Consider the following 19,691-nt stretch of genomic DNA (forward strand, 5'->3'; position numbering starts at 1 on the left):
GGCTCACATAATAGTTGGCAGACTTCAATTCCTGGGCTGTAGAACTGAGATCCCCATGTCCTTGCTGACTGTCAGCTGGGTGCCACTCTTCGATCTCAGAGCACCACCCCTCCGTCCAGTTTCCTGCCACACAGCCCTCTTACATCATGGCATCGTATTTCTTCAAAACCATCAGCAAGCCTCTGGCTCCAGTCTGCTCTTAATGAGACATAATCATGACAGTGACTATCCCATCACCATTGCCATATTCTTTTTGATAGAAGCAAGTCACAGGTTCTGCCCACATTCAAGCGATGGGACTCAGTGGGTCTCATCTTAGAATTTTTCCTACCATGGATACTTCCTATCTGTTAAACTGGAAATGAGTAGGAGAAGCTCTTACATTTATTGCTGAGTGTGAGGGATGTGTGTAGGAAAGAGAACTTGTATCCATGACCATTGAAAAGAAGGAGAGTTGTAGTCTTTAAATGAAGTATTTTTAAAAAACAGATGCACTTTTTAGCTCAGTGAATCTACTCTTGGGAATTTACTATCAGAAATAAAGCTTCCAGTATCCAGGGACATGTGCTACGGACATTTATGCAGTGTCATTAACAGGGGCAGAGAACTGGAAGCATAGTGGATGCCCATCAGTAGGGGGAGTGGTTGGATAGAGCATACTACACCGTGGAATATTCTACTCCTTTACAAAAATTAGCTAAGTGCCAATTGACTTGGAGAGATTTGCCAGAAATACTGAGTGAGGTAGGCTAGATGGAGAAAAATAATCGAATTCTTTGGCGGGGTGCATGGGGGGGGGGAGATATAAATTCCCTTGATATGTTTTTGTGTCTGTATAGCATTATATAATAGAGAAAATATGAAATGATATATACTAGGTTATTAGTGTGGGCAAGGCTGACAGTGAAGATGGAAACAGGGTGACAAGCCAAAGAAGAAAAGACACTGTCGAAAAGAACCATCTTCCCTCTTCAAATATGTGTGATGTAACACTTTGTTCCTGTGTATGAAGAATATCAATAAGTACTTTGCCCTTAACGTTGACTATAATGTGGGAATATTCCTATTTCTTTGTTTAGAACTTTCAAAATGGATAATGGGTATTTATGGAGTGCTTTATTTGGCTATTATTTTTTCTGTTCTTATACTGTCTTTTTATTTTAAAGTAAGTAGCTCCAGGATTTAGATGACTTGAATACAGGAGAGTATAGCCAAAAGCGGGATCCTGGAAATAAGGAATAGATATTTAGACATTTCTCCTTTACTTAGCTCTACTTAGGGTTTGAGCAGATACACAGCCCTTAATAAAACTGTGAAGTCTAATTTAAAAGTTCTCTCTATATTCAGAGTTAAACAACTCTTCAGTTTCTATAATCGAAGTTCTAATTTTGACAAATCCTTCACACTGGGGGTTTTACAAAACTGAATGGAACATTTAATTTTGAAATGCATTTTTCCCCCTAGTATCTTTTTCTGAAGAAGAGAAATACCAGCTGCGAAAATTTGTCAATAAATCTTACCTACTGGACAAGAGAGCTCATCGCCAAGTATACTACGGTTTGATTGATATCTTGCTGGCATATTGCTATGAAACTTGTGTCACTGAAGGAGAGAGGAATGTAAGTGCACGTATGTCTATGCATGTTGGCTTAAGTGACCAGACTAAATAAACTGTGAGGCATCACTCCTCCTGTCGAGAGTAGGAGCCATTGTGATTAGTAATTCAGGGGATGCTCCTGGCAGAGCTGCATGTGTGTGTCAGTGGTGAGTACCAATGTGAACGCATAATGCTTGCTTGATCTTTTTTCTTCTCTCTGGGTATCAGTGTCTACCAAGTAGAGCAAGGCAAGAAAGCTGAGGGTAGAGAAAGATTATCTCTTGGGAGATGGCTTGTCCAAAGAAAAGAGCTGTTTCCACATGACACTTGACATTGACAAGAGGTAAACTTTACCATATCTGTTTATAGCCTCTGTCCAAGCTGTCCCATTAGCAGACACAAGGTATAGCATTTTACAAAAAAAGGGAATCTGAGCATTTTTCCACAGATGTCCTTTAATTTATATGGTAGATTTGCTTCTGAGAAAATTCTATGTAAATCACATTTTTAAAAACTTGAATCACGTCTTTTTTGCTATCAAAAGAAATCTTGTAAAAAGTAAAACCTTTTATGAAGTACATTATTTCTTAAATGATCTTTTTAAAAATAATATAAAATTTGTTCTCTCTCTTCTTAATCCACATTTGATTTGTAAATGAAGAGCTAAACTTCCCCCTTACCTGTATCAGTGATTGTATGATTAAAAAAGGTTGGAAAGCCAAAAAAAGTCTTTCCAGTTAATGTGCCCCTGCAGCTGTTTATAATTGTACTTGCTCAAGGGTTATTTTCCAGCTGAGCATATGCTTTCCTTTTTTACAAATTACACAGATAATTCATATCAGCATAAAAGGAAAAATATACATATGAAGAAAATAATTAAAATTTCCTGTAATCTCAGCCAATCAGAAATAACTAGTGTTACAAGGAGATACCTCCCTTCCAGTTTTTTATTGTGTACTTGTGTGTATGTGTATTTAAATTGGGTCATGATGTATATTACTTAATCTGCTTTTCTCAACATCATAGCATTAGTGTATAGGATTAGAATTTGATATGTCCAAATTTTCTGTTGTTATTATTCTGAAAACTTCAAAGGTGACTCTTGAGATTTGCATTTGACTCCAAAATGAATATTAATGAATGTATTAAGGGCATAATATAGCTGGAAATGTTTTTTGTTTCCACTCATCTTTTAAGGATACTATAATTGAAAAAAAAATGTTCTTTGACAAAGAAAGTACTTCACATTATTGCTTAAGGAGATGAGTGAGAGTGTTTAGTTATGCTCGATAAAATTTGCCATTTTTGATTCTTTTAGTCTCATATTTGACATCATGAAGTCTTGCAACTTCAAGACCTTCTCTAGAATGTACTTACTCTCTCATAAGCATTTTCTGAAAGGCCACATTCTTGAGCAGCTTTTTAAGTGCCTCAGTCAGCACTTGAGCATTATCTCTGAGTCCTTTGGCAGATTATTTATAGAATGTTTGGGAGGCAAGTAACTTAGTTGAGAAGGACAGAAATTGAGCAAGACTTGCTTTGCTTTAATTTTTAGTTTCAAAGCCCCTGCTTATTTGCTCTTATGTTCTGGTACTCTTATCATTGGAAAAGCTTTACTTTGTGAAATCCCAAGGAAAGTAGGCAGAAACGTGCCTTTGATAGCTACTGCAAAGCAATTATTTGTTTCCAGTCATGGACACTTCTCAGTTCTTACGTATGTGAATGCTCCTGAGAAACTAGTTGAATAAATGGGTATATTTGCTTTATTTTAGAATGACTTTACCTTTAAAATGACAGTACTCTTTTCTCCAAAACAAATAAAGGTTGAATCTGCATGGAATATTAGAAAACTGAGTTCCACACTCTGCTGGTTTGAGGTATGATTTTCAGTTGTAATTTTTTAGATTTTATTTAAAAAGTTATTTTTCTTTTGCCAATAGTTCATTTTGGGTGTAATTCAAGCAATTCCTTAACTTCTAAAAGTGGAAACTTTATTTTACAAAATTTCCCCCATCTTTAATAAAATTCTGATTGCATTTGTAACTCTTCCACTAATCATAGTATACAAAGGAAGCTAGGGAAGGTGTTGTGGAATTTGGGAGGAGGAGAATACCCTTTGGAGGAAGAATCACATGTAGTCTGTTGGGGGAACAAGTATGGTGGAGTTAGAGCATGTTTGTAAGTTGGCATATATTTTGGCTCAGAGCTCAAAGTTGGGTATCAAACCTAGGTGATAGTTCTACTAGCTGCCATTTCCTGACCATCAGGACTGTGCTAAGCATTTTATATATATTATGTCTCCTTTTCCTTCTAATAAGTCTGTAAGATAAGTATTACTTCTATTTTACAGATGAGGAAACTTAGATCATATAGTTTAAATATCTTATCTTAGGTCCTACAATTAGTATGGTCAGAGCTGATAACTCTCCTAGTAATCATTGTTTTTATATCTCTTTCCTAGAAAATAGTTGTGTAAGTCTTATCAAAAGATGAGATTTTAAAATGTACTAGCTCTGAACAAATTGTTGAACACCAAAACAGTAATTTAAATAGGAACTTTACGGCAGCCTGGGTGGCTCAGTGGTTTAGCACTGCCTTCAGCCCAGGATATGATCCTGGAGACCCGGAATCAAGTCCCATATCAGGTTTCCTGCATGGAGCCTACTTCTCCCTCTGCCTGTGTCTCTGCCTCTCTCTCTGTGTCTCTCATGAATAAATAAATACAATCTTAAAAAAGAAATAAAATTGAATAATAAATAGGAACTTTGAGAAAGTGTCATTTTAGGGAAGTACCAGGCTGGCTTATTTGGTGGAGCATATGACCATGATCTTGGGATCGTCAGTTCCAGCCCCATGTTGGGTGTAGAGATTATGTAAAAAAAGAAAGGAAGGAAGAAAAGCTAGCATTTAAAAGAAGTGTCAATTTAAATAACTGATAATTGCTTCATCAATTAAGTACTATTTTTTTTTCCACTTTAAATCCTAGGTACAGAGATGGTTAAATTGTAAAATCCAGGGCTGTTTCATGGCATCACTTTATTCAAATAATAGATAAGACTTGAACAGGAATTGAGACATTCAGCTCTGTCAGAAAATTTTGCTACTCCAAAGAATGTTCCATGAACCAGTGGATCAACCAGCATCCTTGGCTGGGAGCTCGTTAGAAAGACAGAATCTCAGTCCAGACCCACTGAAGCAGAAACTGTAGCAAGGTCTCCAGGGATTCATATGCATATTACAGATGGAGGAGCATTGCTCTCTAGATTTCACTTGGGTTCCTCTTATTTCTGTGATCAGCATATAATGGAAAAACTGGTTTTTTAATGATTGCTTTGGTTACTTAGGTTGAAAATAAAGTAGTTGGTGACTAAATAATTTCATAGCTCGGTTATTAAAATCTCTTGAATAAATTCACTTATTCATGATTTTACTTTGAAATTTTTATTGTTTTTGAGATAACTTAGAATTGCCAGAGATATAAAAAGCTATGTGAAACTTATTAAAGTATTTAGTTTTTGGTAGAATTTTAAAAATGTTTATAATTCTTTTTAGCTATAAACTGTTCTTTGTCAGGTACTCTATATTCTCAACCAGATCTCTCATTTGTTAAGGATTAACATACATGGAAATTATTCTCTCTTAGTTTTACTTTTTATATTTTAAGTTTTATATACCGGTTACAGTTTTACTCAAAATCCAATAAACAATTTTGTACAAAGTGATATCAGTAAGTTTTGAATTGCTGATGGTTTCAGTTTGGTACTATTCAATATAAAATACTTTTTTTCAAGAAGTCACTTTTCACTTTGATAAGTGAAAGCAAATTACTCAAGTAAATACCATGTATTTACCAAGTATTACTTATGCCCGAAGCACTAAAAAAAAGAGTAGAAGAGGGAGAGGAAGGAGACTGCGAATGCACTTCACTGGAGTTCCACATCTTTCATCTACACTATCTTGAATAGTCGTAAAGGACAAAAATATGAAACGTATATTATTTAACAGTGTCTTTTATGTGCATCTGCATTTTGTTAGTGCCATGTGTTTTAGATTCATATTTGTAATTCTTAAAAGACTTTCTAAAACTTTCCTGCTGCATATGTGATTTTTGGGGAGCATTTGTGATATCTTGATAAAGTATGAGAAATTACAAAGACTGCAATTAAGTGTTTTAATGTAAGGTATACAAAAAGAATCTCATTTCATGGTTTTGTATTTCTCTCTTGCGTGGCTTCATGGTGATCCAAACTTAGAGTTTTTAATTGAGAGTAGTTTCATATTACTTGGTGTCCTTTTGTTTATATAATATGGAAATGATTACTTATTTAAACTCTGCTTCACAGACTTGGACCAATGTTCATGAAATCCTTGTGTCTTTTGGAAGAAGAGTTTTGTGCTACCCACTTTATCGCCACTTCAAGCTGGTGATGAAAGCCTACAGAGACACTATAAAGATATTGCAACTGGGTAAGATAAAGATATTCTTGTGCTTGCAAATTTGAGAGTGGAAAAGTTATGTTTTTAGCCAGTGAGGATGTTGTGAGTTTTGCTTTTCTCTGCATAAATGAGTAATGAAAATCATCAAATTCAATCACTTCTCCCCCCTCAGGTATATAAAGTAATAATTCCTCTCTGTAAATATATAATCACGCAGTGAGGTGTGGTACTCTTTCCTGAGAGATGCTGGAAGGGTTGGTGGAGAAGGTTCACATAGTATTCCAAACCAGTTTGTAGTATAGTGGATTGCATCATTCTTTATTTCTTGGATGTCTGCAGTTTTCTAGGCATTACACTAGGATTGTGGGTATAATAGTAATAATAAGATATATTCCCTGTTTTTATGCAGTTTACAGTTTTCCCAGGGGGTCAGATGACAAATAAGTAAGCAATTCCATTATAGAGTGAAAAGCACTCTGTCCAGGGACATAGTGATCACTGGGAGGAGACACAGAACCCGGACTTGGGATGTCAGGAAAGGCTTTCCAAAGAAAACACATTTACTCTGAGGACTTTTGACTATTGCCATATCTAACCTGGAAAAGACAAATATTTGCTAGTTTTAAGGATGTGGAAAATGTTGAGCTCTGAAACAAATTCCAAAGTGACTAACAGCATCATTGGATGAAGTATATAATTTCCAAGGTAATGACTTTGAAGGTGTGGCATCCATTTGTATGGATTAGTTCTGGCACATTTATTTAAAAGTCACTTTCCATCCTTTATGGTCATTTCTTATATTCTTCCCTGGGGAGTCTGTTGCTCCTTTGTCCTTAGATTAAGATACTTCTGGGGCTTAGTTTTCAGACTTCAGGATAAGAAGGGAAAGTAAGGAAGCCCTTCCCTTTATCACCCAGGTAACATCATTGGCTTAAGAGGAAGAATCCCATCTCTAATGTTTTGTCCCCTTCTAGAAGTATACCTATGTTTTTCTTTGACTTTTGTGTAACCTATCACCTTCTTGTCCTGGGGGGAAAAATCATATTTGAAGTAGATTCTTTTAAGGCAGATAATAATTCTAAAAATGAATTATAGTTAAATGAAAGATACCTTTTTTAGTAATCCACTTGGATTAGGGTGGCTGTATTTTGTTTTGAAGAATTGTTCATAAGATTGCAGAGCTACTACCTTTGAAAAATCGATCTTATTGGTGGGAAAGAAACTGCTTTGGTTTTTCTCCTGTTATTTCTTCTTGTCTTCTAAGATATTTCTTGAGTTGCAAAACATTGCCCTGGAAAATCAACCTATTATAAATGACTGTGGAACTTGAGTTACATGTCATCATAATTAATTTTTTGTTTAAGTCGTGTTAGATGATCTGCTCATTATTCACAGATTTATATAGTGAGAATGAGTTTGCGATTATCCTGTTACATCATGGTTTCCAGATGGAAAACTGGCAAAACCCAGTTTTGTGTGTGTGTGTGTGTGTGTGTACGTGCGTGTGCAAGTGTGCACACACTCATGCACATGGTTGCTGCTTTTTATTCTGGGAACTAATCTAGTTCTCTGGATTTTCATTTGAAAAGTAATCAGTTCTGTGATTGCATAACCAGAAATAAATTTGATTGCATTGACTTATTACGTGGTAATCAATTACTCAAACAGTTTAGTAGGTGAGAATTGAAATTGAGACTTGACTTTTCATCATTATCACTTTTGACTTTTTATCAGCTGTGTCTTGGTAGCAACGTCAAACCTTAGGTAACACACCAGAGGTCTGTCTGTTGCAAAAGAATCTGAAGTCTCTGTAAACTGTACAAAGCATGTTCTGAGGCTAATTTGGGTCATGGTTAGTTAGTGCTGAAACAGAGAGTTGGGTTGTCTAGAATTCATACCATAAGCTATGGGGAGGACAAGCTCTGGATGTGGGTCGTAAGCTGTGTTGGTATAGGTGGATGGCACAGGGATGCCATTTTTGCTTTTGAAGAATCTCGTTTTGTTTAGATACCCTGTAATTGAAGCAGGGGTAGTTCTGTAGAATTCAGTATTTTCCAAGAATGTATTTGTGCCTACTTTTAATTCAAAGTGTAATCATGTGATCACACTTTTTGTGAGAAAGGTCAGTTCAGTGCTTCCATAGTTTGAAAGTAACAAGTAACTCTCCCCCTTAAGAAATATTGATCATAATTGGAAGGAGCTTTCAAAACCAATGTATCAAGACTTCAGAATCTATAGAATATTTCATTATAATAGATTGACTAAGATCTGAGTTTTCATTTTATTTTAAGATCTGAGTTTTTAAAAGAACCATGAATTTGCTTTGCCTTGACTTCACAGGAGCCTTCACAAGAATTCTTTCCCGGGCTTTGAGTTAGTGTTACTTCTCCCACCACTTGTGTTACTTCTCCCACCACTTCTCTACCTCTGTGGGGACAGTGTACATTGATCTCTCACTGTCGCTATATGTCTATTCCAAATTCCTTTAAGGGCAGAAAACCTGCTTTGCCCCTTTAAGGACTATTTTAGTGCTTAACACAGTACTTGTGCATGGAGTTTCTGTCCCTGATCAGTAACCTTAGGCCACATGATCATCCCTGTTTTTTGTTTCTGTCCTGTGTCTTGAGCAACTTTCACTTCCTCCCCCTGTTCCATTCTTTTGGGAAGACGTGGGTAGAATCCTTGATGAGAGCATCACTTAGCTGTGGTTACTCACTGAAAATAAGTGAAAAAAGAGATGAAAAGAGAACAGCTTTTCTAATATGCCTTGAAATTTTATTCTGTTTAGAAGTGGCATAGTTTAATATTTGATTATACACTCATACAGTTTATTATTCGTACTAATATCTGCATTTCATTAATCTTTATGATGACATTCCTCACTCTGCTCTTGCTCAGCTTTTGAACATATAATGTAACTATTATATTGAAGGTGCTGAACATCATGGGAAACAACTTAATTTTTTTCTCTCAGTTCTCCCTTTGAACTCATTCTTTCTGTTCTTTTATTGTTTCTGGATGGAATATATATCCTATAAATATCATATCACATACATACCTATCTTATATAATAGATATTCTGTAAATTTTTATATCACTTTAAATTATGGGGGTCTCTTTTAAGTACTTAAAATGTCCTCTTTGAACTTGATTAAAAAAGTAAATCTTCCCTTTCCCATCTCGGGGCTGCCTCAGGTTGGGAAGCCAGCACCGGGGAGAGGAGGCTCCTCTTTGCTATTGCAGGAAGTACCATTTGCTTCCAGAGCAGGCTTCTTTCTACATAGCCACCACAGGCTACCTATTCCTGCTTCTCGATAGGGGGCTTTTATCAGGTGTGGGGCAGATACCAATCTTTGTACCCTACAATTGCCAGAGGTGGTAGGTTACACTGTCTAAGGCCCCTCTTAAAACTCCCTTTCTCAGGCTCAGTGGTTTGGTGCCTGCCTTTGGCCCAGGGCGCGATCCTGGAGTCCCGGGATCGGGTCCTACGTCGGGCTCCCAGCATGGAGCCTGCTTCTCCCTCCTGTGTGTCTGCGCCTCTCTCTCTCTCTCTCTCTCTCTCTCTCTCTCTCTCTCTCTCTCTCTCTCTCTGTCTATGATAAATAAATAAATAAATAAATAAATAAATAAATAAATCTTTAAAAAAAAAAAACTCCCTTTCTCTTGGTTTAGGTTGACAGGAAAGTAATTCTTCCCCTCTCCCATGGAGGATGGTTGAAATCCATAGTACTACAGTCTTAGCCAGAGAGATTATTCTCGACCTCTTTGCCTTAAACTCCTGGGGATCAGTGTTGGGCCAGGGGGTCGTAAATCATCAGTGTTTTGTTAGTCTAAATTTAGCATAGAGAGGTTAGCGTCTTTTTTTAATATATACATATACTTGCTATTTGCTTTGTCCTTTGTGGGGCTATTGGAAATGAGTCAGAAAGAATCTTGGTTTACTCTGCTAGTACAGTAATAATAACCACAGTTGCCACAGTAACTCTTTCCTGTGGGCCAGTGCTAGGTTCCATACTTTAGATGCCTTATCTCATTTCGTCTGTAATCCTGGAAAGGCAGGATTACTTTTCCCATTTGGCAGGTAGAAGACAGGCTCAGAGAAGTTCAGTCACTTGTCCAGGGTCACAAAGCTATTTGTTGGTAGAGCCTGGATTTGACACCAGGTCTGTTGGACTCAAAAGTTTGTGCCTTTTGAAGTGTGGAAATAGTTGTAAATGAAATTATAGGAAGCCTGGGGTTTATTTTAGAATATCCCAGAGGTCTTGGGGGGAAGTGGGCCAGGTGTGGCCAGGTTGGCCACAAGTTGGTACCTGTGTGAAGCTGGTGATGCATATGTGGCAGCTCACCATCCTGTGGTCTCCTTTTGCACATGATTTGCCTTCATAAAAAGCTTTTTGGTTTTTTTAAGTGTGGGCTCTTAACCACTATAATTCAATGCTTTAAATTTAAGTATATTCACCATTTTGTGGAAACCTTGTAATTCTTGTTCAGACAGTTATATAGATTTTTTGGCTGATGAAAACATATGTTTGAAATCAGGGTTTTTTTTGTCCTTTTTTTTTTTTAACGATTTCTAAATTTATTTATTCATGAGAGACAGAGAGAGAGGCAGAGACACAGCAGAGGGAGAAGCGGAGAGCGGGACGTAGGTGGGCCTCAATCCCAGGTCTCCAGAATCACACCCTGGCCTGAAGGCGGTGCTAAACCACTGAGCCACCCAGGCTGCCCATTGTTTTGTTTTTTTAAAGATTTTATTTTTAAGTAATCTCTCCCCAGCATGGGGTTTGGACTCAAACCCCTGAGATTAAGAGTCCCATCCTATACCAACCGAGCCAGCCAGGCCTTCCAGTTCTGTTTTGTTTTGAAGGCTAACAGAAACTTACCTTTCTATAAAAGTTTGAGGTCTGATGCCTAGTTAGCTCCATGGTGGGCTATAACTCTAGGAACAGCCTTCATGAGATTAGTTCTTGTTATCAACTAAAAAGTGTTTTTTCCTATAATTAATAGCCCTTACATATTAGTGTTTATTGGGCTTAACAATCAGTTTTTCAGAAATGACTGCCTTATTTGATCCTTCTGTAGATAGCTATAATCTCAGTCCATGTGAAAGACAAGAGTCGTAGGACAGGGCTTGGGGCTGCTCTTTTTCTTTAACAAAAATGATTGTCCAAGAAATTGGGGTATGGCAAGTGTATTGTGTGAACTCTGAGTTCTGATGCGCCCTTAGAGATGAATTGGTTTTTACCACTTAAATTCTATTTAGCCCAAAGTCAGTTTAGCAAGTGCTTCATTGAGTTATAGAAATTACTCCCAATTTGAAAACTAAAAGATGAAATCACTAGGATTTTCCAATGTTGATATTTATCTGACAGTATTTAATATTTATTTATTTATTCATTCATTCATTCATTCATTCATTCATTCATTCATTTATTGATTGATTGATTGAGACTGTAAGCTCCTGCATCAGCAAGGTTTGGGGAGGAGTTGGTGAGAGGCAGAGGGAGAAGGGGAGAGAGAATCTCAAGCAGGCTCCATGCTCAGTACAGAGCTCAGTACCAGGCTCAATCTTATGATCCTGAGATGCTGGCCTGAGCTGAAATCAAGAGTTGAATGGTCAATCAACTGAGCCACCCAGGTACCCCATTTTGTATTTAATTTTTATGAGTTTCCTATTATGGACATTTTAAAGAACTGTTAGACTTTCTAATTTTTACTCCTCAAATACATTATGTAAAATTATTTTGCAAGCTACTTGCCAATGTTGAGCACTTACTATGTCAAGGTGCTGAGCTAGGTCTGGAGGTATACTCGTGAATAGGGGAACTGTGGCTCATGCACTCAGGGAGCTTAAGATTCTCGTAGGGGTGGTATGGAATTATACAAATATTAGGATTTTTTTTAATTTTTATTTATTTATGACAGTCACACAGAGAGAGAGAGGCAGAGACACAGGCAGAGGGAGAAGCAGGCTCCATGCACTGGGAGCCTGACGTGGGATTCGATCCCGGGTCTCCAGGATCGCGCCCTGGGCCAAAGGCAGGCGCTAAACCGCTGCGCCACCCAGGGATCCCTAGGATTTTTTTTTAATTGCTATTGTGATTAGTAGTTCACAGAAGAAATACATTGAATGAAAGTGTAAAGTCAGGGTAATGGGCTTGCCTTCATGTTGTCATTTAAAACATGTAACCTCCTACGGAATGGAGCCTCTACCTTATTTGACTTTTGATTCTCAGTTCCTACTCCTGTTTCCTGTTATTCTAAAGTAATTATTAATTGGTTGATGAGTTCATGTATTTATCCATTCAACAGGTATTTTGTCAGTACCCACAAAAATGTGATTTATTATGTGTGGAGTACCTTGTAAATACAGAGAGCTGCAGAAAGATGAATTAGATTTGTGTACTGTATTTGGGGAGTATACGTGCTCATAGAGGAGCTAAGATATCCATCAAAAACAAAATACATGGTAGATGGTGGTTAAGTATGGTACATGAAATGTGGATGAAATAGTTTAAAAAAGAAGGGCTGTTTCAATAGGAATCAGAGAAAGCTTCATTTAAGGCATGAGATTTGAATTGGGACTTGAAGAATGAGTGGTATTTAGATACAGTAGAATGGAGGGAAGTATTCTAAATATTATGAGTGAACAGTGTGAAGAAGTTCATAGAATAGTGTGGTTTCATCAGCGATTATTTCAAGTTGATAGACTCTCTGATCCTGAGACTTGCCTTACAGCCTCTAAATCTAGTTCCCTTTCCTATCTGAGTTAACTGGTTCACCAGAATTGGTTTCTCTACTTCTTCATGATTATCACTTTATTCCCTTCCCCTATCCAGGAGGAAATTCTTACTTTATGTTCTCTTCCTCTCCTGAATTGTTCTTGAGCTTTTTATTTCCTAGTCAATTCCCCATTCCAATTAAAATGTTTCTAAGAATGGAGCAGTCCTAGTGCTTTCAGGAAATTTAAATAGCATGGAATTCAAATAAAATATTGAAGTGCCATTTGTGCCTGTTTCTGCTAACCACTTGAGTACCAGCTGATCCAGAAACCAAGGGCTTCAGAGCTCCAGAGCATGTGTGCTGCAGCTGAGATGGGTAAGAGGAGGATAGGGCTCTGCTGTGTGGTCACGACGGAACTGATCCTTGTTCTTTCTCTCTCCCTGGATTGTCCTGCCATGTGGCGAAGCAAATTTCTGATTAGTGTCTTCCTCGGAGCCGAAATTTGTGTTTTCCAGTCTCTTAAATTGGCACATTCTTTCTATTTATCAATATTGTTTGTCCTTGGAGCCTTTGTGGGTTTATACATACACTCTTATGTATAGAAGGATATTGTATATGAGCATAAACACAAAGGTGAGGGTAAATAAAATTCCAGTCATCTTTATAGAATTCCTTTTTCCTCCAATAATCCTGTTAACCACTAAGTACTGTTAATCACTAGAATTTTTAAAAAGTTGCTCTCATGGTAAGTCTGGGTTGCATTTATGTAAAACCATCGTTGTTGTTTTAAAATACTCTGTAGGGGGCAGCATTTCCTGTATGGTTTACAGATAATAAATTGCCTTTTAATTGTCACAGATGATTAAGAGCCTATGGTTATTCTGCTACCAAAAAAAAATCACTTGAAATATTTATGTTAGTGTTCTTTGCAAATTTGAGTTATATAGTAATGTTTACTGGTGGGTATAGCTCAAAAAAATCAACTGATCTCATAAATATTTACTCAGATATAGTCAATTGAAATCTGTATTATATTTCTAATACTATTTAAGATAAATTTTGTAATTTCTGCAGTTTTGGAGCTGAGCAGTGTGGAAAACCAGGTTAGTTACATGGTTATCAAACTATGGCTTAAAATTATTTTCTATAGTTAGTGCCTTGTTTAATAAATTTAAAGTCAGTTTTGAGATAGTTTTTATTCATTTGAATTTTCAAGGAAGTAACTTTAAGTTTGCTTCTTTTAAGGAGGATAAAGGCAGAAAATTGTATATATTTAAGACAAATCTGGGAGAACAAAGAGGAACCATTTTATTTGACCCTAATCATAGTAATAGAGTCAGGCCTAGATGAAATTCATTGAATAGTACTTCATATGTTATCTAGAAAACATGGAAGAATTATATTCTTGCATTTTAGAGTTCCTTTAAATAGGAATTAATACTGAAAAATAACAAGCTGGAGACACTTATGCAACATACATAAATCAAATCCCTTCTCTCTCTAAGGCATCATAACAGTATCAGCAAAGAGTTACAGGAATATATATGACTTGGCCTTAGCATTTAAGGAGTTTATTATGTAGCAGTAATGGTAAACGAAGGAAAGATACAAAATATAAGTATTTATAAGATACAAAGAGGAAAGTCCCTTAGGAAGTTAACTGGACTCACAGGCCAAATCCAAAGGCATCTTGTATGACCTATGAGCCAAAAATGTTTTTTATGTCTTTAAATGTTGAACGAAAAATCAAAATATGTTTGATGACACATGTAATTTATATGAAATTCAAATTTTAGTGTCCAAGTAAAGCTTTATTGGAATACATCTATGCTAGTTCACTTATGGCTGTTTTTAGGAGACTTTGATGAGTGAGCAGAGGTCTTTGGCTGCCTTGTGTCCCAAATACTGGCCAGTATTGAAGGGGATCATTTCAGCTTTTTCCTCTACTCCTTGTAGGTAAGATGTAGCTGATCTAGCTGGTTCCCATAAGGGTAGGTTCCTCAACATTAGGAGAAGTGAATTGAGATGCCTTCTTGTCCAAATAGGTGAGTGAGTTACAATGGCAGGGATTAAGACAGTCAGGAGTAATGAGGCCTGTGTGAACTGGATACACATATGCCCCATTCCGTAGCCTGTTGTTGCTATGTGGTTCTGTAGCATTGCACATTTGGGGAACTTAAAAAGAATTAGAAAGCAGTGATCTTTAAGATAAGATTTTTCAAAAGTGAAAGTATTAACAATGAAGTAGAGGTGGTAAATAATACCCTAAGAGCCATGGCACGTTAGAGTCCACCTGTGTGGGTCCTAAGTTTTTCATTTAGACTCTTAAGCATTCCAAGTGCCAGCCTGTTTTTCTCACACCCTCTTACACCTGCCAGTTTCCAGCTGCGTTGAGGGCTTGCACCAGATCTCTGCTCTTTCAGTCCCAGCTTGAGACTGACCCTCAACCTTATGGGTTCCAGGAGTAGATGGCAGAAGGAGGTGGGACATATCTTATATCTTGCATCACTTGAGTAGCTATGCCTAGAAACCTTAAAAACAAACTGGAGGGTATTATGCTGAGTGAAATAAGTCAATCAGAGGAGGACAAACATTATATGGCCTCATTCATTTGGGGAATATAAAAAATAGTGAAAGGGAATAAAGGGGAAAGGAGAAAAAATAAGTGGGAAATATCAGAAAGGGAGACAGAACATGGAAGACTCCGAACCCTGGGAAACGAACTAGGGGTGGTGGAAGGGGAGGAAGGCAGGGGGTGGGGGTGACTGGGTGGTGGGCACTGAGGTGGGCATTTCACTGGATGACCACTGGGTGTTATTCTGTACGTTGGCCAATTGAACACCAATAAAAAAATAAATCTTTAAACCCACAAAAACACAAAAACAAGGCAGATCCCTTACCTTTTTTCCCCACTTACTTTGTGCTACTATCTTCAGCCAGAACCTAGTCAGAATGTAGGGGATGGGTCATAGGATTCCAGTATCATACCTCTCTGTGAACCCAATAGGGTGCTTTTGAGTAGAGATGAGGGCTTGATAAGGAAGAAGCACACAGCATGGGCCTAGTGAGGGAGGCTTAGTGGTAGTTACTACTTAAAGAATGTGTAGGATGTAGAAAAGAAGTGAAGGAAGGTATTCCCTGAGAAAGCTACAAGATAAGGAAAAGGGGCTAGAGGAAGCAGCTAGAGTTAGGTCCACAAAATAGCCAGTATTCTAGTTTGTCTGAAAGTGTGGGATGCAGAGGGGAATTGTGGGGAAAAAGGTACGAATAGTGTGTTGGGCCAGGATTGTGGAGAGTCTCCAGGGCCTTGCTGAAGAAACTGGGCCTTACTTACGAAGGTACTGCTGCAATGTGTGGTATTGATCTGTGATGGGCTCACAAAGTCACATTCATGCAGCAGTAACACAGGACAGTCATTGAGGAGTGAGATGAGTGGCACAGACAAGAGAGGAAACTGCTATTCTTACCTGGAGACAGGTAGTTTAGGTGCAGGTAATATGGTCTGAACTGGAGTGCCCGCGGTGGGTGGGTGTGGAGTGGGAAGGAATATGGGGGCAGATGCTTCACCAGTAGCAAGGAAGCAAGTGGGATCCCGTCTGACCTGCTATCCTCCTTCCCTTGTCATCTGTAAAGTGTTTACCTGGTCATTGTCTCATTACCTTCCATAGGAGTTCTAAAGATCTACTCTCTCTGTTGACACATGGAAACAGATTTGGATTAAATATCAAACACCAGGAGCAAGCTGACCCATGTCCCCCATGACTGACCACAGGCTGCATAACTGTTTCACACAGAACAGTTATAATTGTTACCATTTTTACATTGTAGTGAAATCAGCTAGAACTGCACCAAGATTATGTAAATATGACTTTTTAATGATCTTTCTTTAGCCTTCTAGAATTTGGGACCAGAACTCCAAGAACTTAATTTCATAATCAAAATTCTCATGTAACCTTTTAGCGCGCATTGAACTTCCATGTAGATGTGGATACTTAATCATTTTTACTAAATTTTATTTAATTTTTATTTCATGATTAAAATGTAAAGAAGCATAACTCCATTTTATCAGTGTGCCCATCATTTAGCAGTGACGACACACTCACTGTAATACAGGGAGGATTTTAGAAAGGTTGGTTCTTTTTCCCTTGACATACTCATCAGTGTATCAAAGCGTCAGAAGGGACTCATAAGGCTGGTTGGACTGGGTTGGTTTTTTCCTTTTATGAGCCATTTGAGGAATCCAGTTGTCTTTCTTCCTATATTTTTCTTTCTGACTTCATGCACAATTTTAGTTTTCCCAGTTCGAAATCCAAAGAATGAGTCAGAACTGTGAATATTAAGTAATACCTATTGGAAAAACAATCTCATAGTCTTAATTAAAACAACATTAAAATGAATTACTTGAAGTTGAGCTACCAGGCATTGAGATACATCCTGTCTTCATAAGGTAGAATAGTTGAGGTAAAATTGTACCTGTAGAATTAATCTTAAACACTGTTTTAAAATATTTATTCATTCATTCATTTACTCATTCATTCATTCATTTATTTAATTATTTATAAGTAGGCTCCACACCCAGCATAAAGCCCAATGGGAGGTTTGAATTTACAATCCTGAAATCAAGACCTGACTGAGATCAAGAATTGGATGCACCACCCAGGTGCCCCTATTTTTTGTTTTTTTAAAATCCAGGTTTAGATTGCAACTGTTTCCAGAGATTTTTTCCATAAATCTTCAGCTTCTAAAGCTTTCTACGTTTGTACTTAATATATAAATGGGTTTTTTGTTTTTAAATGTTCTGTCTTAAATTTGGATGCCCAGCTCTTCAAAAGAAATTGAAATTAGTTATACTACCATTATGCAGTTTTGTTGACATCCTGCTACATATTTCTAGACTGAAGCAATCACTACTTTGACTTTAAGGCAAATGGAGTTAATGTCAAGGCTGTCCTTCTAAACCAGCAAACCTTGCAGGTACTGTTAGAGCACAAAAGGCAAATAGCAACCTTGGGTTAAATCCATTATTTGAACTTTTGATGGTGTAATAATATAAAAAGGTTGGCATACTACATTCTTTCAGGGAATAGATATGATAAAGGAAGGTATAAACACATTGGATATTCTACATTTGTCATGACACAATAATGTAAATTCATAGATCACACAGGTGTTATAACTAGATACTAACTGAGCAGTTTGACCAAGTGTTTCTGAACTTAGTCTTTATACTCCAGACTTTATTAGCAGCCAGCCTTACCGAACAGGATCCTACAATTTGCTAGACATTGTTCTAGATGAGGGAAAAAAGGTGAAGAGCCACTATGTTCTTTCCTTTCCAGGAGTTTGCCACACCAGATGATCGATACTGACACAGTATTTATTGCACAGTGGCTGGGAGGCAGGCAGATGGACTTATTTTCGGATCCTGACTGTTGCTTCATAGCTGTAATCTTGGCCAGTTCCATATCCTTGAGCCTCCCTTTTCTCATCTATGAAGTGAGGAAGGCAGTAACTAATTGGTGGACTTAAGTGATGTAATGTGTGGAAAGTACTTGGTGCAGAGCAAGTGGGTAGCTACAAACTCCCATATTAGATGGGTGTGCCAGGCATTTTGAAAGAGCCCTTATCAGCTGGAGGGAGAATCAGTACTAGAAGCAGTACTGCCTAATTTGAGACTTGATAGTGACTTAGGATTGGACTTGCATTCCAGGCAAAGGGAACATCTACAAAGTATATGTTTGCTTTGTGTTAATTTTGTTTGTGGCTATAATAATAATATACATAATTCTAATAACTAAGAATATTTAAAAATCGATATAGGATCATAAATTTGTGTTCAAAATAGTAACTCTTAATTACTTCATATGTGATTCTTATTACAGCTCTGAAATGTAGGAGCCTAAAGAGCCCTATGAGGAATTTTTTTTTTTATAATTTTATTTATTTATTCATAGAGACACACACGGAGAGAGAGAGAGAGGCAGAGGCACAGGCAGAGGGAGAAGCAGGCTCCATGCAGGGAGCCTGATGTGGGACTCGATCCAGGGTCCCCAGGATCAAACCCCAGGCTGCAGGTGGCGCTAAACCGCTGCACCACCGGGCTACCCCCCTATGAGGAATTTGAGGATAAAACAGTGAGATGGTTTGAAAAACTTTCATAAAACTGAATTTAATGTATGTTTGTGTTCATTGTTAAGGACATGACTTTAAGCTACTTCCTGACAGAGCCTGGTATTGAAGCAAATTACCACACTTTGATTCTCTTAATTTTGATTAATTTGACACAATTACCCTATCATCTCTTTCTATGGTTTAATCTATGAAAATTAATGTTAGAAGTAATTAGTAAGTTATCCTTTCTGATCATGTGGTCTCCTCAAAATCCCAGAAATCTGATATCTCATCTTAAAATGATAGCATTGTTGGCTTTTATGTTGTTGATTTTCAAAAAAATATTTATTTATTTATTTATTTGAGACATAGAGAGAGGCAGAGACACAGGAGGAGGGAGAAGTAGGCTTCCTGCTGGGAGCCCAACATGGGACTGGATCCTGGGACTCAGTCCCGAGACTCCAGGATTGCGCCGTGGGCCAAAGGCAGGCGCTAAACCGCTGAGCCACTCAAGGATCCCGAGTTGATTTTATAAATAAAGACCAAACAGTGCTTTCCTTCAGGTATTCTGAATAACTATGTCTTTTTCCTTTACTCTTTTTGGCTCCTTGTCTTACATAGCTCAAAACTTTAAAGGATAGAACTAGATACCCAGAAAACCACAGCCATATAGCAGCTATAATGTATCAGTAGTTGAATAGAAACTTAGCTCTTAAAAAAAAAAAAAAAAGAAAGAAAGAAAGAAAGAAACTTAGCTCTTATTATATGGACTTAGCAGTTTATATTATTGTTGTTGTTATTTTTGCTGGCTAAAGGCCAGCTA

General features: G+C 37.4%; 1 protein-coding gene across 2 annotated transcripts in view; it reads left to right on the forward strand.

The window, feature by feature from the left end:
• Positions 1-19,691, forward strand: part of SHQ1 (SHQ1, H/ACA ribonucleoprotein assembly factor) — a 100,996-nt gene that overhangs the window by 32,166 nt on the left and 49,139 nt on the right. For both annotated transcript variants that reach the window (XM_055344272.1, XM_055344274.1), the window contains 3 exons: positions 1,465-1,619; positions 3,421-3,474; positions 5,941-6,064. In XM_055344272.1, the coding sequence (XP_055200247.1) occupies positions 1,465-1,619; positions 3,421-3,474; positions 5,941-6,064 (333 nt within the window). The remainder of the gene's footprint in view (positions 1-1,464; positions 1,620-3,420; positions 3,475-5,940; positions 6,065-19,691) is intronic.

This window comes from Nyctereutes procyonoides, unplaced genomic scaffold, assembly GCF_905146905.1.
Source record: "Nyctereutes procyonoides isolate TBG_1078 unplaced genomic scaffold, NYPRO_anot_genome, whole genome shotgun sequence".
Classification (NCBI taxonomy): domain Eukaryota; kingdom Metazoa; phylum Chordata; class Mammalia; order Carnivora; family Canidae; genus Nyctereutes; species Nyctereutes procyonoides.